Here is a 24,909-nt window from a genome sequence, read left to right as displayed (position 1 = left end):
AGAGGGGGAGGTGTCGCGTGGCTTGTCAGAGAAAATATTACAGCGGTGCTCTGGCAGGGTAGATTAGAGGGCTTGTCTAGGGAGGCTATTTGGATGGAATTGAGGAATGGGAAAGCTGTAGTAACACTTATAGGGGTGTATTATAGACCACCTAATGGGGAGAGAGAATTGGAGGAGCAAATTTGCAAGGAGATAGCAGATATTTGTAGTAAGCACAGAGTTGTGATTGTGGGAGATTTTAATTTTCCACACACAGACTGGGAAGCCCATACTGTAAAAGGGATGGATGGTTTGGAGTTTGTAAAATGTATGCAGGATAGTTTTTTGCAACAGTACATAGAGGTACCAACTAGAGAACGGGCAGTGTTGGATCTTCTGTTAGAGAATGAAATAGGTCAGGTGACGGAGGTATGTGTTGGGGAGCACTTTGGGTCCAGTGATCACAATGCCATTAGTTTCAATATAATTATGGAGAAGGATAGGACTGGACCCAGGGTTGAGATTTTTGATTGGAGAAAGGCTAACTTTGAGGAGATGCAAAAGGATTTAGAAGGAGTGGTTTGGTACAATTTGTTTTATGGGAAGGATGTAATAGAGAAATGGAGGTCATTTAAAGGTGAAATTTTGAGGATACAGAATCTTTATGTTCCTGTTAGGTTGAAAGGAAAGGTTAAAAGTTTGAGAGACATGGTTTTCAAGGGATATTGGAAACTTGGTTTGGAAAAAGAGAGATATCTACAATAAATATAGGCAGCATGGAGTAAATGAGGTGCTCGAGGAATATAAAGAATGTAAAAAGAATCTTAAGAAAGAAATTAGAAAAGCTAAAAGTTTCTACAGTTATATTAATAGCAAAAGGATAGTGAGAGATAAAATTGGTCCCTTAAAGAATCAGAGTGGACAGCTATGTGTGGAGCCAAAAGAGATGGGGGAGATTTTGAACAATTTCTTTTCTTCAGTATTCACTAAGGAGAAGAATATTGAATTGTGTAAGGCAAGGGAAACAAGTAGGGAAGTTATGGAAACTATGACGATTAAAGAGGAGGAAGTACTGGCGCTTTTAAGGAATATAAAAGTGGATAAATCTCCGGGTCCTGACAGGATATTCCCTCAGACCTTGAGGGAAGTTAGTGTAGAAATAGCAGGGGCTCTGACAGAAATATTTCAAATGTTATTAGAAACTGGGATGGTGCTGGAGGATTGGCATATTGCTCATGTGGTTCCATTGTTTAAAAAGGGTTCTAAGAGTAAACCTAGCAATTATAGGCCTTTCAGTTTGACATCAGTGGTGGATAAATTAATGGAAAGTATTTTTAGAGATGGTATATATAATTATATGGATAGATAGGGTCTGATTAGGAGCAGTCAACATGGATTTGTGCATGGAAGGTCATGTCTGCCAAAGCTTATTGAATTTTTTGAAGTGGTTACAAGGAAAGTTGACGAGGGTGAAGCAGTGGATGTTGTCTATATGGGCTTCAGTAAGGCCTCTGACAAGGTTCCGCACAGAAGGTTAGTTAGGAAGGTTCAATCGTTGGGTATTAATATTGAAGTAGTAAAATGGATTCAACAATACCTGGATGGGAGATGCCAGAGAGTAGTGGTGGATAACTGTTTGTCAGGTTGGAGGCCGGTGACTAGTGGTGTGCCTCAGGGATCTGTACTGGGTCCAATGTTGTTTGTCATATACATTAATGATCTGGATTATCTAAATTGGATTAGTAAGTATGCAGATGATACTAAGATAGGTGGCATTGTGGATAATGAAGTAGGTTTTCAAAGCTTGCAGAGAGTGGGTTGAACGATGGCAGATGGAGTTTAATGCTGATAAGTGTGAGGTGCTACATTTTGGTAGGAATAATCCAAATTAGGACATACATGGTAAATGGCAGGGCACTGAAAAATGCAGTAGAACAGAGTGATCTAGGAATAATGGGAGCGTAGTTCCCTGAAGGTGGAATCTCAGGTGGATAGGGTGGTGAAGAAAGCTTTTGGTATGCTGGCCGTTATAAATCAGAGCACTGAGTATAGGAGTTGGGATGTAATGTTAAAATTATACAAGGCATTGGTAAGGCCGAATTTGGAGTATTATGTACAGTTCTGGTCACTGAATTATAGGAAAGATGTCAATAAAATAGAGAGGGTACAGAGAAGATTTACTAGAATGTTACCTGGTTTTCAGCACCAAAGTTACAGAGAAAGGTTGAACAAGTTAGGTCTTTATTCTTTAGAGTGTAGAAGGTTGAGAGGGGACTTGATAGAGGTATTTAAAATTATGAGGGGGACAGATAGAGTTGGCATGGATAGACTTTTTCTATTGAGAGTAGGGGAGTTTCAAACAAGAGGACATGAATTGAGAGTTAGGGGGCAAAAGTTTAGGGGCAACACGAGGGGGAATTTCTTTACTCAGAGAGTGGTAGCTGTGTGGAATGAGCTTCCAGTAGAAGTGGTGGAGGCAGGTTTGATTTTGTCATTTAAAGTAAAATTGGATAGGTACAAGGACAGGAAAGGAATGGAGGGTTATGGGCTAAATGCAGGTCAGTGGGACTAGGTGAGAGTAAGCATTGGGCATGGACTAGAAGGGCCGAGATGGCCTGTTTCTGTGCTGTGATTGTTATATGGTTATTTTAAGTGTCAGGAAGTCATGCTGCAGCTGTAAAAAGCCCTAGTTAGGTCACATTTGGGGTATCAGGTTCAATTCTGGTCACCCTATTACAGGAGGGTGTGGAGGACATGGAAAAGGAGCCATTGGGGGTGGGGTTACCAGAATCTCCCAAGATTAAAGAATATTAGCTATAAAGGCGATGCTGGACAGACATAGGCTGTTTTCTCTGGCACACCGAAGGCTGAGAGGAGACCTGTTGGAAGTTAATAAAATTTTGAGATTTACAGTTTTAAGGCAGGAGGGGGAAAGCTTAAGGGAGATGTGCAGGCCAAATGTGTGTGAGTGTTTTTAAATACAGAGTGGTGGACGCCTGGAACACATGCAGATGTGATAGTGGCGATAAAGTGTTATTTAGAGAGACACAGGCAGGGAATGGAGGGATATGGTTCATGTGCAGGTAGATGGAATTAGGTTCATTGGTCAGTACAAGCTTCGTAGGCAGATGGGACTGTTCCTATGCTGTACTGTTCTAAGCGCCTGGTCCCATTTCACAAGGGATAGAACTTCATTGGGAATTGGGTGCAACATTTCAAAACACACAAATATCACTTTTAGGTGTGACTGTGAATTAAAAAAAACACAAGGAAAAATGGGCTTGATCTCAAGACAACCATTTTCAGGAATTTCCCCTCCCTTGACCACCACTATAAACATTCTCAGAATATGACAGAATTTGCTGCAGGATTTCACCTTGCACCCTCCAACCAAACTGAAAGTGAGAAAGAACAAAGGAGGGGAAGGCATCAGGAAACTTTAAACACCTGTCTACTTTCATAGAACGATTTTATCATTTTCGACAAATAGTAGATTTCCCAGCAATGCTAAATTTAATGAGCTTCAGAGACCAGCATGTTACTGGACCAGGCAAGGAAGGAAGCGAAGAACTTACCTTTTCGCCATCCTTGAACCAGAGCAGTGTGGGATATCCTCGCACCTGGCTATCAGAGCACAGCTGCTGATGGAGGGTGCAGTCAACCTGGGAAAAGATCAGAACAGAATCAGCACCCTCATGTGCTGCAGCAATACCGCTTCAAAGTGTGCGTATCCTTGTTTTCCCCAACTGTCACTAACTCTGCTCACTTGCTGATTAGCTTTAATCACACAGTCCCTAACATTCAATTACCTCAAGGAAAGAACCATTCCAGCAAGGAGACCTTTCAGCTCATACTGCGTCCTAAGAAATCCATTCCCTGCTAATTACTCTTCTCTTTCCCTACAACCCATTACTCACAAGTGCCTATCCAATTCTGTTTCCACCACAGTGCCGTCAAGAGGGTTACGTGTTGTCACCTGCAGCGTTTTGAATAAAATTATTCTCTTCAGACCCTCTTATCTAAAGTATTCTTAGTTTAAATCTATAACCCTGGCAAATATCACTGACTCTGGAATCTTAGGATGACATGCAAGATACAACGATCTCTGCTCTCCTCAGTGCTTCTGAGGTTTGGTCTACCTACAGCAGGCATCTCAAAGCACTAGAAAAATTACACCAACCCCACTTTGGCCAAATTCATTTTAAGCATAACTGAACCAACATCGGTATCCTTTGCCAAACCAAAGCTGAGCTTAGTCAAAGTCAAGTTTGCTGTTACATGCAATGAAAAATTTTCTTGCAACATCTCAGGCACATACACTCAGATACATGATTGCAAGAGAAGCAAATCATACACAATTTCTACAAGAGAGTACACAATTAAAAACACAAAAAGCATCAAGTCCATTGTAGTGCAATGCGGTCATGGTTTGGCTACACTTGGGTGGTGATTGTGCAGGCTGGTTCAAGAGCTTAACGGTTGCAGGAAAGTAGCTTTTCTTTCACAAAAAACCTTCACAACCTTTCACAAAAGGTTGGTTTGCGGGTGCAGTGGGCTATCAAGGCGGCAAGAGGAATGTGGCCTTCATTGTAGAGGGACTCAATTTAAGAGCAGGGAGGGAGTGCTGCAACTGTACAGGACACTGGTGAGGCCGCACCGGAGTACTGCATGCGGTTCTGGAGGCGGTGCAGAGGAGGTTCACCAGATTAATTTAGAGGTGAGGGGGTTAGACTATGAGGAGAGATTAAGTTGCCTGGGATTGGACTCACTGGAATTCAGAATGATGAGAGGAGATCTTACAGAGACATCTATAATTATGAAAGGGATAGATAAGATAGAGGCAGGAAAGTTGTTTCCACTGGAAGGTGAGACTAGAACAAGGGGACATAGCCTCAAGATTCAGGGGAGTAGATTTAGGATGGAGATGAGGAGGAACTGCTTTTCCCAGCGAGTGGTGAATCTTTGGAATTCTCTTCCCATTGAAGCAGTGGAGGATACCTCAGTAAATATATTTAAGACAAGACTGGATAAATTTTTGCATAGTAGGGGAATTAAGGGTTATGCGGAAAAGGCAAGTAGGTGGAGCTGAGTCCATGGCCAGACCAGCCATGATCTTATTGAATGGCAGAGCAGGCTCGATGGGCCAGATGGCCTACTCTTCCTATTATGTTCATGATTGATGGATGTGCTCAAAGCCTCGAGGCAATTCCACAATCCCACTGACTCCTGGGAATCTTGGGCCCATGGCTAGTGAAAGCAGAGGAAAAGCAGTCAGCAAACACGAGGAAATCTGCAGATGCTGGAAATTCAAACGACAACACACACAAAATGCTGGTGGAACACAGCAGGCCAGGCAGCATCTATAGGGAGAAGCGCTGTCGACGTTTCGGGCCGAGACCCTTCGTCAGGACAGATCCTGACAAAGGGTCTCGGCCCGAAACGTCGACAGCGCTTCTCACTGTAGATGCTGCCTGGCCTGCTGTGTTCCACCAGCATTTTGTGTGAGTTGTTGTGTGAAAAGCAGTCAGAGTGGCATTAGGAACTGCAGGGTTATGCATCAGGAGAACTCAAGCAGCAGAGTCACACCACCTCACCAGCCAACTAGCTACCTCCCTGCTACCTTATGTGGAATGGTCCCTGGTGCCTTTGTGGGTTCAGAGGCGACCAAGAGGCCAAGCAAATGCTTGATCCCGAACGACTGCTTAAGAAGAAGCAGTCATAAAACTTACTTGAAGTTGCTCTGAAAGAACTCAGCCTGTGCTCTCCACCATCAGGCTCACAGTGGGACTTCCCTTTAACTTCAGAATTCCCTCACTGAATCAATTGTGCTTCTAAGAACCAAAACCCTGGCCAATGGAATTGACTTTGTACATCTTGAGTGAAATTAGATTTTCAGTTGACTTCTTCATCTAATGGTCTTCTAAAGCAAGTGACAGTGAAGATTTTTTAAGAGTACCGCACACAGTAGTATTGGGAATGATAATCCATCCAAATACTGAAAAGCAATGCATCCTTGAGTGCTTCCAGATCTCTAGGTAAAACAAACACCCAGGACTAACTACAGTGGGCTTACTTGGCTATTTCTTGCGCTCACTCCAAATCCTTACTTTGGTTCAATAGAGCTATAGTCATCAAACAGAGGCAGGAAGATAAGCGGCTGTGAACTTTGCACCCACAGTACCTTGGGTTTATTTTATATTGTATGGATCAGATTTTTGTCTACAAGACTGTGTTCTCCGAGCCCAGGTATTTCTTCTCACCCCACAATCTACTGAGCACGGCCACGTGCCAGGCGTTCTTTTCTAAACCTATCCAGAAAAGCTCTTTCTTGTTCCTCTCAATGCTCCCACCTTGCCAATTTTCACACTGTCAGAATGCTCGAAGGCCGCTGCCAACTGTTCCCACGCTGGGGCCAAAGCCTTGCAGTGTCCGCACCACGGAGCAAAGAACTTGATGAAGTGAAAGCCTAGAAAAGAATTTTATTAGCAGTTACGGAGATTGTTATTAAATAAGACATAACAGTCAATGTGTTCTTGCTGAGAATTTAGACGAAAGTTGTAAAATTAAGAATTTTTTTAAAACATTTACCTTTCTCTTGTAAACCAAATACAGTGCCTTAAGAAGTATTTAGCCCCCACAACTATGTTCACATTTTACTGTCTCAGTTTCTAAATTAAAAATATATTGAAATGGGATTTTTTTGAGCAAATCTACAGAACATTGTGCATCATGTCAAATCAAACGAAAACCTGCCAACAATTTACTAAAAAGTAAAAATCAGAACTGTAGGCTGAAAAGTATTCATCCCCTTTGTAATTGTTATGCTAAATTCCTTCAGGTAGAATGCTGTATTTACCTTACCAACTCACCCAATTTGTTGATGTGGAAAATTGGGAGGATCACCTGAATAAATACTCCCTCTCTCTGCAAGGACCAACAGTAGGGTACATAGACTTTCAACAGACCAAACCAAAATGAAGACAAAAGAGCTTTCGAGGCAAACCAGGGAAATAATAGAGAGAAGCACAAATCTGGAGAAGGCTACAAGACCACCTCAAAAGGCACTAAACATACCGTGGAGCTCAGTGCTGTCAACTGTGTGATGAAAAATTATGAAACCACAGCCACACTGCCTAGGTTAGTCCATCCCTCTAAACTTAGTCACCAGAGAAGAATGGCACCTGTAAGAGAGGCTACTGTGACACCAATAGTTACTCTAAGTGAGCTACAGTAGTCAGAGGCTGCCACTGGAGATGAAGTTCATTGCACAAAAAATAGTATTTATGGAAGAGTGACAAGGACGAATCTCTGGCTTTAAAAAAAATCATACCCTTGCCTGTCAATACTTTGTAAAGCTTTGATTTCAATGGATACTGCCCGACCTGCTGAGTTGATCCAGCTTGTTTGTACAAGTTGATTTGACCACAACATCTGCAGTGTACTTTGTGAAGTGTTGCTTAGAAGCTACTGTAAAGATGTGGAAGAAGGTCCTGTGGTCAGATGAAACTAAAGTGGAACTTTTTGGCCTCAACACTAAGCAGTCTGTGTGGTGTAAATACTGAGCGTCAGCAGATAACACCATTGTAAAGTATGGTGAAGGTAGCATCATGCTTTGGGGGTGCTTTTCAGCAGCAGGGACTGGATATTTGGTCAGGATTGATGGGAAGATGAATGCAGAAAGATGCTGGGCAAAAACCTGCTAGCCTCTGCCTGGAAGTTTAAATTGGGGAGGAAGTTTGACTTTCAGCAAGACAATAATCGAGAAAAAGCACACAGCCAGAACAACAACAGAATGGCTTCAAATGAAGAACATTGATGCCTTTGAGTGGCCCAGTCAGAGTCTTGACCTTAACCCAATCAAACATCTCTTGCAAGACCTCAAGATTGCTGTCCACTGCCACTCCCCAAATAACTTGAGCAATTTTTCACAGAAGGATGGGCAAATCTTGCTTCATCACATCGTGCAAAGCTAATAGAGATTTATCTAAAAAGACTACTAGCTGCAATACCTGTGAAAGGTGGGTGAACTACATAATGAGCAAACGGGCATCAACAGCTTTGAACTACTGACATACCAGTTTTTCAATTTTTAAGATTTTCATGCTTTACAATTTCCCCTGCTCTACTGTGAAAAATGAGCATGTGATTCACAAATAAAAACACCAGTTAAATTGATCAAAATCCCTTGTTGCAATTCTCATTTATGTGAGTAACAGATTGCAGCTGAAACCTTTACAAAGCACTGTATGTGCTTTCACCAGGGAACTTGCAATTCCAAACACTTGATTTGCAAACATTTTTACTTGTCATCATCACAAGTGTAGAAAGCTGGGAGCTTATTGATTCAAGATACAAGCATTCCTAGCAAGGTTGGTATCCTTACGTGCTTAAGGAAGGGACCACATTCTCACACTACTGTTGTTGGCGTGGTGAAGATGCTCCAACTGTACTTCACTCCAAGATCCTGACACAACGCCAATGGAGAAAACATGGTATACTCTCAAATCAAGATGTTTGTTGAGGAACTTGGAGCTAATGGTATTCTTGTTGACCCAAATGGAATATTTATTTGGGGAGACCTTTGATTAAGTACTGCAATCTGTCCTTAAGACTAAGCAAGCTACAGCCACAGCACATTAACAGCAGTGTGCCATTTATAGTTCCCTGCAACCCAAGACCTTGGTGTCGAGAGGCAGTTGACAAGTTACACAGTACACACTTCAGCAGACTACATCAGCTGAAGTGGTCTCACCAGATCATCCAAAATTACAGAGGAGTGTTGCAAATCCTTCTTCCCAAAGAAGGAATGATGAGCACACCTTTACTTTCATTATGACCTTCTCAATATTCATATTCAAACAACAATGTCTCTATACGAATTGAGCTAAGAATTATTCAGACGATTCCATACTACATTTAAAAGAATGTTTCAGATAGCAATAAGTGCAACAAACATTTTTTTTATCTAAGAGGAATTGATAACCAATGTTGTAAGGGGGAATTGCTAGCACCAGCTTTCTTTTAAATTGGTTGATACATCTAAAGCACATATATAGAAACATAAGACTTAGCCTGGTGTAGAATAGACCTTGTCCAGTGTGTAACTTGAAGTTGTTGGCTGAGAGTTCATACAAGCCCTGCTTGGTTTCTGGGACTGTGGAAGATTCCTGCTTTGATTCAGTCTGCTAAAGAGAGTAAAATACCTTGGGTTTATAACCACTAAATAAGTAAATCACACTTTACAATTAGGTAGATACCTCATTGATTCCAAAGGAAATTGCAGTGTCACAATAGCATTACAAGTGCACAGATATACAAATATTAGAAGGAAGAAAATTTTTTAAAAAATAAGTTACCTCCAGAAGTCTAACAGGAGCAGACATCACTTCCCTGGCTATAAGTTGACTCATTATAGAGTCTAATGGCCGAGGGTAAGAATGATCTGAAGTTTGTCAAGTGTTATACAAGAGAAAATGAAATACCGGATCTCTTGTATGCAAATATTAAAGATGCATACAGCTCCACAGCTCTACCCTCACTTGGAAGATCAGATCACAACCTGGTTCACCTCATGCCCTTGTATAAACCCAAAGTACAGCAACAGCTAGCTACCACCAAGATAGTAAAGAAATGGTCTCCAGAGGCCATCAAGGTCTTGAAGGGCTGCTTTGAGGTTACTGACTGGAATGTGCTTTGTGAACCATATGGGAAGGACATTAACGGACTTACTGATTGCTACATCAACTTCTGTGTGGACATTGTAATGCCATCAAGGACTGCTCGCTGCTTCCCTAACAACAAACCATGTGTCAAAAGTGATCTAAAGAAGGTAAAGGAGAAGATCAAGGTGGCTACAGAGGAATACAGGAGAGAGCTGGTGAACAAGCTTGGCCAGAGTAGCACATGGGAGGTGTGGAAAGGCATGAAGAACATCAATGGCTTCAATCAGCCTAGCTGTAGAACCTTGGAATGCAACCATGAATGGGCTAATGAGTTAAACCAATTCTTCAATAGGTTTGACAATTGCCCTCCTGTTCACCACCTCCTCAGTACTCCAGTCCAGGTGCCGAGGCACCCAATGCTCCCTCAGCACCAACCCCTCCCCTCCTCCTCATGGATGAGCAAAACAGGTTATCACTCTTCATCCCCTCCTTGCCCTGCACCTACCATCCTCCCCTCCACATGCCAACTGCTATCATCCCAATTTTCACCTCCCCCAGACTCCACCTGCCAACTCCCCTGTGATCATGGAGTCACCTTCACCACTGAGCAGGTGAGAAGGGCTCTGGGAAAAGCATTGGGTCTGGATGGTGTGAACCCCAAGTTCCTGAAGGAGAGTGCTGAGCAGCTGTGTGGAGTTCTCCAGCGCATTTTCAATCTGAGTCTCAGCCTGGAAAGTGTCCTGACTCTGTTGAAAACATCATGTCCCAGTACCTAAGAAGGGTCAACTGAAAGTCTTGAATGACTACGGGCCAGTGGCCCTGACCTCACACATCAAGAAGACCCTAGAGAGGCTGGTCCTGGCTCACCTCCAACCCCTGGTTAGACCAGCCCTCAATCCCCTGCATTTTACCTACCAGGAGCACACTGGAGTTGACGATGCTGTCATCTACCTGCTGAACAGAGTCTACTCCCATTTGGATAAGCAGGAGAGCACTGTGAGGGTCATGTTGTTTTGATTTCTCAAGGGCCTTCAATACCATACAGCCTTCATTGCTGGGGGAAAAGCTCTGTTCAATGCAGGCTGGAACTTCCATTGTATTTTGGATAATGAACTACCTGACCGGCAGACCACAGTTTGTGCGGCTTCAGAACTGTGTGTCAGGCATGGCTATAAGCAGCACTAGGGCCCCACAAGGGACTGTACTGGCTCCCTTCCTGTTTACCCTGTATACCTCGGATTTTAGATACAACACTGAGTCATGTCACCTGCAGAAGTTCTCTGATGACTAGTCGGGTGTACAAAGGGAGGACAGGAGGATGAATGCAGGGCCCTGGTGGAGGACTTTGTCAAATGGTACAAGCTGAATCATCTGCAGCTCAGCATCAGTAAGACAAAGGAAATGGTGAGATGGTCTTTAGGAAGACTAAGCCTGCACAGCTCCCTGTTAATATTGATGGTGAGGACGTGGATGTGGTGAGGACCTACAAGTACCTGGTGGGGCACCTGGATGACAGACTTGAGTGGAGCATCAACACAGAGGCTGTGTACAATAAGGGCCAGAGTCGCCTCTACTTCCTGAGGAGAATAATGCCATTTGGAGTATGCAGGCCTCTCCTTTACATGTTCTACTGATCTGTTGTCGCCAGTATAATCTTCTATATGGTGGTGTGCTCAAACAGGCTCAAAAAACTGATTAGAAAGGCTGGTTCTGTTACAGGAGTCAAACTGGACACACTGGAGGCTGTGGTAGAAAAAAAGACCCTATGGAGAATCCTGGCTAATTCTGGACAATGTTTCTCACCCTCTGCATGCCACCTTGGCTGAACAGAGGAGCACTTTCAGTAACAGATTAAGGGAAGCGTGCTGCTCCAAAGAGCGCTATCAAGGAGACAAAACTGCTCGCAAATACCAATTTGACAGCAAGAAAGTAGCCATTTTCCACTGTGGGTGTGCTGTAGAAAGCAGAGCAGTACAATACATGAACAGTCCTTTCAGCCCATCATGCCTGTGTTGACCCATCTAACCAATTACATCAATCCCACCTGCTTCATCTCCCTTAATTTCGTGAATACCCTGTCTTTTTATCACAGGTCAACACATGGGCTCTGGTTCTTGTCTCTCATTAGCTGAGCTGTTTATTGGTACATGTTTGATGCATCTGACTCACTGCCTTCTGAAGTGGCCTTGAAGTCAAAGATTTAGTGTGGGACTGGAGTCACTTGCGGCCAAAACCAGATACTTTCAGAGTTCAATATGAAAGAGTCATCCAAAAGGTTAGAGTCATAGAAAAGTACAGCACAGAAGCAAACCCTTTGGCCCATCTGATCCATGCTGAGTCATTTAAATTGCTACCACAGCCCTCCATACCCCCACCATCCATGTACCTATCCAAACCTCCCTTAGACGTTGATATCGAGCTCGCATACACCACTTGTGCTGGCAGCTCGTTCCACACACTCTCACGACCTTCGAGAAGTTTCCCCTCATGTTCCCCTTAAACTTTTCACCTTTCACCCTTAACCCATGACCTCTAGCTGTAGTACCACCCAACCTCAGTGGAAAAAGCCTGCTTGCACTCACCCTATCTATGCCGCTCATAAGTTTGTAGACCTCTATCAAATCTCCCCTCAATCTTCTACGTTCCGAGAAATAAAGTCCTAACCTAGAGTCCATGAGATTCAAAACAATTTGGATTCAAATCGGCTCAGTTTTATGAGCTGGAGGGTGATGGTGGAGAGTTGCTTTTATGACTGGAAGCATCTCATCACCAGCATACTTGTTCCTGCAGTGGATGTCATTATGATACCCAAAACTGTTGTATTCAGCATTGATATTTTTAAAACGTATGTTGCAAACAGTTCCTTAACACTTACTGAGCCAAGATTATGCTGTTGTCTAAATAAATCTTCTGATTCAGAATGGTTGTCTCTATCACTAAGGCCCTGGTCTAGGCTCCAGTATATCCATTTTCTTTCCCCCTTTTTTATTTACAAACATATTAAGAATTGGCATAGCTCAATTGTAAATGTGTGGCTCCGATCACGGTCGCTAATATTTGCATTTGATGGGTCTTTGCTATTATTGACCATGCTTTAAGATGAGGAAGTAACTGACTCACCACCAAGCTCTGAATTGGAAGCCAGGTCACTGCTGATGGATGTGTTTCGTTTTGTTTGCTGAGTAAATTTGTGTGTGTATGTTTGGCACCAAATGCTGCACAGGATTTGGAGGGATGAGATCACAGTCCGTGACCAGGTGAGTTGGGGATCTTCTACCCAAACCCACACAGGGCCCTCCAACCTACCCAAGGATCCACCTTGTGCCCCTCTTATTTCTCATCTGTTTGGTGCCCAAGCCAACATCCTCTGATAAGGACCAAGTTATATATGCATTCTGACAATATCCTACCCCACTCGACCTGCTCCTGCTGCACTGCATCGCTCTTGCCACAGCCACCTTGCACCTCCCACCCCAACTCCTCTGCTGCTGAAGCCATCACCCTGCCTTTACACTTGACATTTCCAATGCACTCCACACTACCCTCTGTTCAACCTTCCAACACTGCTGAGGTTGAAATGTATCTTTGGTCAGATGTGCCAAATTTGAGCTGCGAGAACTTTTGTATGTATTTACATTTTTCTCCACACACACGAAAGCAAATTTTACTTTGCATCTCAAATTTTTGGATAGTGATCTGTAAATATTGTGTAAGGATAGATTTCCATTACTCCAAGTGGCTGCGTCACAGTGGTCACCTTCTCTGGTTCAGAAACTCAGTTCTACAAAGGGAGTTCAGCTTGCTTTGCCTCGTTCACGCATTACACCTTGATGACCTGACACTCTGTGGCTTCTCTCCAGTCACTGGCTTGATTTGGTCTTGTCCTTCTATATGGCACCCTGTGACAGCTTTAGTCCTTCAGTTGTGCCCTCTGTTTCCCAAAGTAATTTCCAAATACATTGCTTCATGAGGTGCTGCCAATGCCCCTCAATACCCTCAAAATCTACCTCCACAGACTGCCCTGATAAACACCCATTTTAAAATCCCATCCAAAGAGAAGCAGCTGTTCTGCACAGGCCACTTATCACAGAACTGTTTAAAGACAAAAGGCGAGCTTCGTCACATGTACATTCAATTACACAGTGAAATGCACTGTTTGCATCAAATCAGAGAGGATTGTGCTGGGCAGCCTGCAAGTGTCTCCATGTTTCTGTGCCAACAACTTACGAACCCTAACTATATGTCTTTGGAAAGTGGAAGGCAACCAGAGCACTGGAAGGAAGACCATGCAGTCACGGGAAGAATGCGCAAACTTCTTCAAGGCAGTGACGGCAACTGAACCCCTATCTGGTACTGTAACGCGTTACGCTAACCGCTATACTACAGTGCCGCCCACTTGCTCACTTAAACCAAACTCGAGTTAATAAATCCAAAACCTTCATGACTCTGACAAGAACAGTAACAACTTTGTCCTGCTTAGATAGTTAACAGGGTGGTTAAAATGACGAAATCCACTGGGTAAGACAAAACAAGAGATGAGATCTTCAGAGCAAGACTACTTCAGCAGTGAAGAGAGGAGGCACAGGGTGGTCAGACTAGTAACTGAGCACCAAGATTGAATCCCTTAGTGTCAGAAAATTTCTACCAAGTACTAACTCACACAGGGGACCATTTCACCTCATCAACCAAGCAGCAGCTTGCAAGCACCAGATGTTCACACGTTCTGTACACACTGCAGTTTCTCAGAGCTATTTTAAACACCACAGTAGCCTAAAGTTAGACACGGACCCGTGAGTCACTGCACCCTGCCACCCAGTACACCTCACCAGTTTTGCTGTCATTCATTTTACAGTGGCTTCAACTACTGCCACGTGTACCAGTCAGTGATAAACCAGCACCCTCCCAATCTACTGCTTTAAATATAAAGTCACAAACCTCTGAAAATAAGGAACTGATCCTGGAGGTTCAAGTAATGCAACTTTTAATCATGGAGTCAGAGTTAAACAGCACAGAAACAGGCCACTCAACCCATCTAGTCCATGTCGATCAAGGTAAGCTGGTCCCATCTGCCTGTGTTTGGCCCATATCTCTCTAAATGAGGGATCCCCAACCTTTTTTATGGCATGAACCAATACCATTAATATTGGGAACCCCTGCCTAAATCCTCTCTATCAATGAACTATTAAAGTTGGGAAGCTTTATTCTATGGAAACACTTACTCCCTTGGCCCAACTCATCCATGCCAACCAAGGTGCCTTTTGAGCTAGTTCTACTTCTCCACATTTGGCTCATATCCCTCTCAAACCTTTCCTACCCACGGACCTGCCCAAAAGTCTTGGAAGCATAATTTCACCCACCTCTACCACTTCCTCCGGCAACTTGTTCTATATACTGATGACCCTCTCTGTGATAAACTTGCCTCTCAGCTCCCCTTTAAATCTCCACCCCTCAAAATCTTCCTGATGTCCTCTCTAGTTTTAAACTCCTCTATCCTGGGAAAAAGGATGAGACCATCCACCTATCCATTCCCCTCATGATTCTATAAGCTTCGACACAGTCATCCCTCAGCCTCCTTTACTAAGGGGAACTGTCATAACCTATCCAATCTCTCCTTATAACTCAAGCCCACCAGTCCCTGTAACATTCTTGTGAACTTTCTGCACCCGTTTCTAGCTTTATTGCGGCCTTCCTATAACAAAGTGACTAGAACGACAAACACCTCAGGTGCAGTCTCACCAATGATCTGCACAGCCATAAGACAACATCCCAACTCATGCGTCCAGAGTTCCTTATCCATCCACCAGCGACTGTCCAATGTAGATATATGCTTCAACATTAGTCTCAGAAATACACCACATCCATGCTGATGATCAATTATCTTCAATGCTAATCCCATTTACCAGAACTAAGTTCACAGCTCACCATCCCTTGGCAATTCAAATGCGCCTTAAAAGAATTCCTAAATGTTGTGATACTTTCTAAATACCTCCAGCACTCCCTCAGGTACAGATGCAAACCATCATCTGGGTCAAAAACAATATTCCTCAGATGCCGTCTAAATGTCTTACTCCTTCTTTAAAAACTTCTGCCTTCTAGCTTTAGACAGCCCTTTTATGAGAAAACAAATGTATTTCTGCTCAATTTTATATACTTCAAGTTCCCTTCAGCATCCCCCACTCCAAGGAAGACAAACGCAGCCTCATTAGTCCCTTCCCTTAACTCAAATGCTCCATCCCAGGGCAACAACCTGGTGAATTTCCTCAAAATATAAGGAAACCTTAATTGGCTATTATTTTCCATGTGCCTTCCTCAAGAACTGGTACACAAGTCCAATCAATTAATCAAGTTGGCTGTCTTACAAAGATCAGTACAGGCACAGGAACAGGCTCCTTGGCCTACAAAGTTGTGCTGAACTGATTAAGCTCATGATACCGAGTCCTCTCTGCTTGCACCTGGCCCATATCCGTCCATTCTTTGCATATTCTTTGGCCTATGCAAATATCTCCATTCTATCAGTCTCCACCACCAGCCCTGGCAATGCACCCCAGTCACCTACCACTCTATGTAAAAAATGTACCCCTCACATCTCCTTTGAAGTTACCCTCTCACCTTAAAAGCATGCCCTCTTGTATCAGTCATTTCAAACTTGGGAAGAAGATACTTCTCTGCCTATCTATGCCTCTCGGAATTTTACAAACTTCTATCTGAACCTTAGGAAGAAGCTACAAGAGCCTCAGGATCCGCACCACCAGGTTCAGAAACAGTTATTACCCCTCAACCACCCGGCTCTGTTGAGCGCAAGCATCTTCACCATCTTCTCATTTCAGATTCCACCAACTCTTCACATGAAACCAATTCTTCTACAGATCCTCTATAAACTTTCCGACCTTTCATCTTATACCTAGGCCCTTTTGGTTCAGACATGCTACCATGAGAAGAAAGATTCTGACCATCTATCCCATCCATCTCCTCGGAAGTTTGTCCACCACTGTCAGGTCACCCTTCAGTCTCCTCCACTCCATGGATTAACTGTGCAACAAGGACCAGTTACGTTTTGCACTCTGCATCAGAAATTCAGTTCCACTGACTTCGAACAATCCAAATGTCAGTGATAATATCAAATGAGCTATCAAAACTACTCACAACAGTAGCACTCAAACTCGCATGCTCAAGGACAAGACTTCAGTCGCATAGGAATACCACCATTATTAACAGGTTATTCTTAGTTACATAGCACCATTAAAAAATTGTTTCCATCCTCGTGGCTTCTAAGATCTGTCACCCGTCCTGAGTTGTTACCAGGTCGAATCAACATCCCCAGCAGCACAATCCAGGCACTTACCATATTCTGTAAAAATATTTTACAGAAAGTTTCGGTAAAAACTTTCTCCCTCTCACGTTAAACACATATCCTCTAGCATTTGACATTTCGACCCTGGGAGAAAGATTCTGCATTGTCTGTATCTGACTGGACTAAAGGCCAAATAAAAATTCAGTGGATTCTGGTTAATTGGGACACATTGGGAGCAGTACATTTTGACCCAATTAAGCAGCTGCTCCAATTAGCCAAAGCTTCATGGAAATAGTTGAAAAGATATAGAAAAGACAAACTACCACTTAACTGAGTAACAAGTTATGTAAATAAAATACTGAACAAATTAGAACACTACAAATGCCACTACAGTACTATAAAACAGTGCATTAGTCCCGAACAGTTATCGACAGAGGAATTAATCTTGTGTACACTGCTGTGTGTGGGGTGTCCAGGTAGCAGCTGTAGTGAAGGGGCTTGTTGTGTCCATTCTGGGGTAGCTCGCTCTCTGTTGGTCCCCACTGGACACTCATTTCTCAGCTGTGGCTCCCAGTAGTTGTTACGTACGACAGCAGCCACACTCTGGTGCACTGCTCCCACTGGTGAGGGAGCTGGAGAGCCTCAGACCCTGGTAAAACAGGGACGTGGCAGAACTAGCATGTGAAGTTAGCTTCAGTGGATGAGATCAACAGTGAGATCCTACGGCCAGGAAGGCTCTGCCACACTTCGTGGAGAGCGAAGGGCATGACGAGACGCAAAGGAGTCATGGTTGTCCACTGCAGCCAAGGAAGACCCCAGTTTCTGATGACTACTCATACCACTGGACCTGGAATGCTGAGGTCAGGAGATCGGAACAGTCCCAGTGCAATGGCTTTTTCACTTTAAAAACTCTCCTGCACAGGTTTCATACGGCATCGTCAGATAATACGGACAAGTAACATGCTGCTGTGTTCTTTTGATTTGACTATAAATCAACAAAATCAGCACGGTGCCAGTAATGGACTGCCTCCATACAATGCCTTCAACAATTGCATCCTCCACATCTCCATTTTTATTGTAGCATTCACGATGACTGTCAATACCTTCAAATTCTTCATGGCTCCTACCCTGCTGAAGTAGTGAAATTGATTCATTTTTCTCTCCCGGCTGTTTCTGGCATCTCCAAGCCTGAATGCTCGAAACCGCAGTGAGCAAAACAATTCTAAACTGCCTTACTGCTTACTTCTCGCCAATTAACTGAAACAAAAGTCACTGATTTTTGAACGCAAACACATGCAACTGACGCTATTTAAAACTGTTCACTCTAAGCAGTGTAGTGTCTAACTGCCACACAAGTTCACGCGACTGATGCTAGTTGGACACTGCTTGGCAACAGTGTCATGTCCCAATTAAGCGGCATGGTGTCCCAAATAAATGAAGGGAATCCCAGTTATTATCTCAATTAGTACTTGTTTTCAAGAGTTATCCCAAGTAAGTGGTTTCCCCAATTATAGACCAATTAACCAGAATCCCCAGTACTTCATATTAAAAGTCCCAGAGACAAAAAAAAGGTTTCACTGAAGTAATTTATAAGAAACAATTGTACTTGATAACAATGCTGAAATAAAACATTTGACACAGAGTGGTAGGTACCAGTAACGGGCAGCCAGGGGTATGGTAGAAGCAGATGCAACAGTGACATTTAGCAGGCTTTTAGATAGACCCAAGGGTGTATGAGTTGTCCAGGGAGAGGTAGCACTTTCAGTGAAGGGGACTGTCATGTCTATTCCGGGGCCACTCACTCACCTTTGGACCCCACCAGTCATTCAAACTTTCACCTCTGGCTCCAAGTAGCCTGCTTGCATGCAACAGCGGCCACACCCCGCTACACTGCTTCCACAGGTTGGCTAAGCCAGTAGGCCTCGTATCCTGGTGAGATAGGACAGGCCTGTCCTAGAATGTGAAGTCAGTGTCGGTGGTGGGGGCGCGGTTGGGATGTGATGTTCTTGTTGTTGTTTCTCCATGTGGGTGATCAGTTAGTTTTTGTGCGAGGGAGAGGTGGGGAGTAGGGTTTGTGCATTTTTGCTTCTTTTTTTCATGTGGGAGGGGAGGGAAGTCGATGTCTTTCTTTCGTTGAGGGGTTAAAATGGCGCCATGTCTAAATGCATACACATGTGGGAAAGGGAACACAGGGAAACAAGCAGCTAAAGAGAGTCTAGGCCTTACATTCAAAACCAGGACACCATTTGTTAACCAGTGAGTCCACAAAATTATTCAACGAAAGCAAACTTAATGGTTTAATAAAGCAATGCAAACTCTTCGCATGTTACATATACACAATTTCTAAATTATATTTTTTCCCAAAACAGGCTAGGTTTTAATGTTTAGAAGAATACCCTTGAAAATAATCAGCTCAAATGTAGCAATGAATGAACACAAAACGACAGAAGTTATTATGGATGGCAGCAAAGCAAATGAATGAAGAGGGCTACTGTTCTACAATCGTACATTGGGCCTCTTCGGAAAGTGACACACAGATAAATCAGAGTGCAATTGGATGGAGAATTAAAATGACGACTAACTGCAAGCCCAGGTCACTTAATCTGTATATGATTGCTTTAATGTAGAGGGAACTAATTATCAGATTCCCTTCCAAAATGAGTGAACTCTTCCAGTCACCTTTACAGATCCATTTCAATTAACAGATTGGTCAACTAACTGAGTGTCACTGCCGTACTCGGACTTGAACTTAGTCTGGATCATTAACCCAGAACTCCGAATTACTGGTCCAATAAAAGAATCACTCTGCTATTGTACCTCTCGTGGGTCATTATTATTTCTCATTTGTAATACAAACGTGATCAGAGTGACTTACAACAGGTTCAGCACTCATGGTCTGAAGCATCCAGGTTTCCAGTGACTGGAGGTCCCGAGGCCCCTGATATTTCACTGCTTCCTGGCTGGGTTTGAATAACTTCAGCCTGGAGAATAAAAGAGAGCACAGACTGCAGAAAAAGTGAAACTGCACAGAAGCCCTCTGATGCGCCTATCAGTGGCATCAAAAATACTGAGCAATTAACAAATGTTGGACAAAGCTGAAATGGGAAAATGAAGTACCCAAGATAGATTACAATATCCACATGATTGTTCAACAGTCATTGTTTAGGACAACGGGGGGGGGGGGGGGGGGGTGGAGGAACAGAGTTGACATGTGAACAGATAACATTTGGACTGACAATTAAACTTACGATAGTTGATTGGAGCCAACAATGCAACAGTGAAGGTGCATACTGCATCACTAAAGCTTATCTACTGCTGAAAAAACCGTAAGAAACACTAGCAGAATTAGGTCATTTGGCCCATCATGTCTGCTATGCTATTCCATCACGGTTGATTTATTATCTCTCTCAACCCCATTTTCCTGCCTTCTCCCAGTACCTTTGATACCCTGACTAATCAATAATCTATCAACCTCCACTTTAAATATACCCAATGACTTGGCCTCCACAAACATTTGTGGCAATGAATTCCACAGATTCACCACCCTCTGGTTAAAGAAATTCCTCATCTCTTTTCCAAATGAAAATCCCTCTAGTCTGAAGTGTGTCCTTTGATCCTAGACTCCCCCACTATAGGAAACATCCTCCCAACATTCACTCTTCCTAGGCCTTTCAATATTTGATAGGTTTCAATGGGATCTTCCGCCCCCCCATTCTTCTAAACTCCAGAGAGTACAAGTCCAGTGCCACCAAATGCCCCTCGTACATTAACCCTTTCCTTCTCAGAATTATTCTCATGAACCTCCTCTGGACCCTCACCAATACCAGCGCATCTTTTCTTAGATAAGGGGCCCAAAAGGAGCATTTCATCATCAGAGGGAGCAGCCTTCTACAAGCATTGCAGAAAAATAATATCAACAGAATGGATTCAAACAGAATGTTGTGTCAGTTCCATTGTTTAGTTCTATAAGTAGGAAATAATTTTGGACTAGGCCAAATCTAAAATAAACAAACTTAAGTAACAGGGGGATTAAAAAAAAAACCAGCAGTTAAAATCTGGAAAGCATAACTTTCCAGATTCTTTTCATAACAGATTCAACTGTAGCTTTCAAAAGAGATCTGTTAAGTACCTGATAGGAAAGGCTCTGCAGGGCAGTGGGAAGAGGGACATCATGGATTGTTCTAACATAAAGATAGTACGGATTCAATGGGCCAAATAGTCTCATTCCACGCAGTAAATATTTGTGTTAAACAAACTGTCACTGTAACAAAGCTCAGGCTGGAGATTCTTAAACAGAATCAGTCCCTCTTCAATTGATTAGCCCCTTTCAAAGGCAAGGTTGGGAACTGAAGAAACCTCAGATAATGACAACAGCATAATGCTTTAGAGAATGCAAACCACCAGTCAACTAAGTGGCACATGGTCCACCACTCCCTGTTCTGCAAGATACTTACCAAAAATATTTTCAAAGGAGCCCCTCTCCCAAACCCAACACTTACGTAGGATATCCCCGGACTCCATGATCAGAACAGATCTTGGTGTCTTTCGTGCAGTCAACTTTAGCAATGTTAAGTGGAGGTGAATCCATGTTGTTGTACTTGTCCCCTAGTTCATTCCATGTAGACTGAAGCCTCTGACAATGTCCGCACCTGTACAAACAAACAGTACGTCTCAATGAAACTCTACAGTGGGTGGTGTTCACACCTACGTTTTGAAGGCTGAAGCTCGTGCTAATCATGCATTCGTGTTTCAGAGGCAGACTTGTTCCACTCTCGTGCAGCAGTGGATTAGATTTGCAAGGACACACTGAGTAACAGACTTCACAATCATCTTCAGCAGCCTCAAATTTAGTTGCCATAGTGACACATCTCCATTCTACATTTGCTTACAAAGTCCGGGCTCCAGCCAAGAGGCTGAACACTGACCCAATTCTGCCACGGACTGAGGTCAAGCAAGAGATTAGTGGGTGGGCAGAGAAGATGCTTCAATGATTGTTTTCAAAAGCAGCATGGAATATGCAACACCCAGGCCAGCTTGGCTACTTCCTGACCTCGCGACCACTCCGAATGTAGAAAGGGCCAGGGAAGAACTGGGGACCTTGTATCCCTGCCTCAGGAGCATGTGGATGCCAGTGAAATTGGAGGAAAGGGCGATGCCTGTCACCTCACTTTCCCACCCACTCAAAAACCTTATGACGGGTTCTCTGGATCATTCTTAAGGGTCTTTACTGCTGACAGAACAGGAGTGGGAGCAAGGCATCTTCAACTCTAAAAGGAACAAACAGCCATCAACGGGAACTCAGCTTGTTGAGTGGAATCTGGGGGTTGGAGAAATAAAGGAATTGTCAAGATTTCAGGCCAAAACCCTGCACGAGGACCACTGCATCAGCTTTACCATGAAACGCCAACAATTCCACCCCCTCCCCGCCCACAGATATTGCTCAACCCGCTGAGTTCCTCCAGCAGATTGTCATTCCAGCAACAGCTGTCTCTTGTGCCTCAACTCTGAAGGATGCTCTAATAATGAGGTAGCAAAAAACCATAACATCTCAACAGCTTGAAAATAGATCAAGGACTTGTTGCCAGGTCACTCATTTCATTAAATCTCTTTTACTGACCACTTTCAAAATATTACTTCGTCCCGCTTTCTCATCCTCAGTTGTTGCCGAGTGGCCGGACATTGGCCCCACCAATGGCAGATACAACTTCAGTGATCAGGGTTTAATACTGATCTCTTGTGCTGTCTGCAAAGAATTAGCATGTCCTCCTTACAACCACAAACATTTCCCCAGAATGCTCCAGCGTCCTCCCACACCCCACAAATGTGTTGGTAGGTTAATTGGCCACTCTAAGCTGCCCCTGTATGTAGGTGAGTGGTAGATTCTGGGGGAAGTGGAGTGCGGCAGTTAATGGGAACACGGAAAGAACAAAATGGGTTAGGATAGAACCAGAGTGACAACACAAATGATGGGCTGAAGGGCCCAATTCTGTAAAGCATCTCCATGACAACAAAAATCCATTAAAATAATTCACTATGCTTGGCTGAACACGTGCTCTTTTTTTTTTTTACACACTGTACACACCATCCCAAAACAATTTCTATTACAACAGTACCGTAAAGAGTTTCTTTGCCTGCACAATAAAAGTCAAGTTCACTCCAGCCAACACTCAAAAGACCTCTGCATTCATTCTAGTCAACCAACTAGAAGATATTTACATCTTGGCACTTTGTACCAAGAAATTTGAAGTTGCTGGGCACTTACACCAGACCACTTGCTGAGGTCAAATTAAGATGTAGGTCCTTCCAGAGACCCACAATTGAAAGCTAAGGTAGGGGAACAACTAATCTGTAGCCAACTGAAATAGGTCAATTTTCAGTGAACTTCAGTGAAAACCAGGAATAGTTTATGAAAAGTTGCTCTTTTCCAAGATGCAATAGATTAGCAACATACTTTTAAAAAACTTCCACTGACATAGTGGTGGAAAAGTATCTCTACAAAACATTCTCTTCCCAGCGAGTATTAAAGTGTTGGAAAAGTTTGCAAACTATGACCCAAAATAATTGTTACATTTTGCATTATAAAATGCCGCCATATTTCAGATTTCAGGAGTCAGCACATATTGATTTGGTTTCTTCTAACGTCGTAATGTTAGACTGCAGAAGAAAGGAAAGGGGTTTGAAGTGATGCACGGCCTGGCTCATAGTAAAGAACTTCACGGTTTGTCTACTTAACAGGAAGTGCAGAGGGAGGAAGGTCTGGATTATGCATCATGATACTTCTTGCCAGAGTGAGTTTAAATGGTTGCACCCGTAACCACTCACTGAGAGCAGCTTTGACAAAGACAGTGTTTACGTATAACTACTGAAATCACTCGCCCTAAAAACAAAAAGGCCAGTTTTTGCAAAAGCACGTTACGTAACTTGATCTTCCACTGCTTTTCTTCGGGTGCCACGTATACAGCTCACGCAGGCCACATGGGTGGAGGATGAAATTCAGTACAATGGGCATAGCAATCTACCGTGCAAATATATATATATCCTTTCATAATTCCCTTAATAATGTACTATTATATACTCCGCCTGAGATTTTACTTCGAACAGGAACCAGTTGTGAACTTTGAATATTGACTTCCTCTGCTAGGTACTTTTACAAAGAATCCTATGCGAATGTCACCCGAGTTCGATCCCCACATTAAAGTTTGCAATCCACTCCCCCGCACTGCCAAAATAAACACATGATATAATCAACAGAAGATTAAAGATGCCAAGCTAACTTTACCAGGGCGCAAAGAACATGATGAAGTGAGGGGTGGTCTGCACTGCGTGGCTGAAGAGGTCCGCATCGTAGAGGTGTTTGCTGTGTTGGTCCACGGCTTCGGATTCTTGCAGAGAGCCCCGCAAATAGCCCAGGAGAAGAGACAGCAGCAGGGGAAGGGACAATCTCAGTGTGGCCATTCTCTCCGACTGCACTTGCAAATCAGAATATCATAAACAAACGGCAGCGAAGGCAGTCCGGCCGCTGTCTGCAAAAATTAAAAAATACACATATAAAAAAATAAGTCTACGTGGAATCCAGACCAGCAGCCGCAAAATGAACGAATGGCAGACGGTTAAGGGAACTACCTGCCTGTTTTACCACAGCTTCGCGTCAGTTCAGATGGTCACTCCCCACCTCCCCCACGCAATTGCCACGCCTCTCTTGTCAATCAAATGCCTCTCGGTCCCAGAGGGAGGAGCGCTGGGAATGCTGGCAAGTTATCAGAGCGCTTTTAGGAAGGGAAGGAATTCCATGGACTCAGTGATAAGGTTAGAGACAGAAATAAGAGCCCAGGCAAATAAAGAGTCAGTAGTTGCAGTGTTTTTTGACATAGAAAAAAACTATGACATGATGTGGAAGGAAGGATTGTTAATTAAACTGCACAAGATGGGGGTTGGTGGGAGAATTTTTAATTGGATAAAAGATTTTTTGTTTGGTAG

General features: G+C 43.4%; 1 protein-coding gene across 3 annotated transcripts in view; it reads right to left on the bottom strand.

Annotated features, from left to right (window-relative positions):
- Positions 1 to 24,615, bottom strand: part of txndc5 (thioredoxin domain containing 5) — a 34,030-nt gene extending 9,415 nt beyond the window's left edge. Inside the window, exons 1-7 of one of the 3 annotated variants that reach the window (XM_073051019.1) lie at positions 24,556 to 24,615; positions 24,212 to 24,451; positions 21,432 to 21,581; positions 19,808 to 19,913; positions 9,068 to 9,164; positions 6,330 to 6,445; positions 3,555 to 3,641 (exon numbers count right to left, since the gene is read on the bottom strand). In XM_073051019.1, coding sequence (XP_072907120.1) covers positions 3,555 to 3,641; positions 6,330 to 6,445; positions 9,068 to 9,164; positions 19,808 to 19,913; positions 21,432 to 21,581; positions 24,212 to 24,387 — 732 coding nt within the window. In that variant the 5' untranslated portion in view covers positions 24,388 to 24,451; positions 24,556 to 24,615. The other 2 variants (XM_073051009.1, XM_073051028.1) reach the window with 2 other exon arrangements.
- Positions 24,616 to 24,909: the final 294 nt, after the last annotated feature.

Source organism: Hemitrygon akajei, chromosome 1 (assembly GCF_048418815.1).
Source record: "Hemitrygon akajei chromosome 1, sHemAka1.3, whole genome shotgun sequence".
Classification (NCBI taxonomy): domain Eukaryota; kingdom Metazoa; phylum Chordata; class Chondrichthyes; order Myliobatiformes; family Dasyatidae; genus Hemitrygon; species Hemitrygon akajei.
The sequence above is the reverse complement of the archived record's forward strand: the minus strand, read 5'-3'. Positions and strand labels throughout refer to the sequence as shown.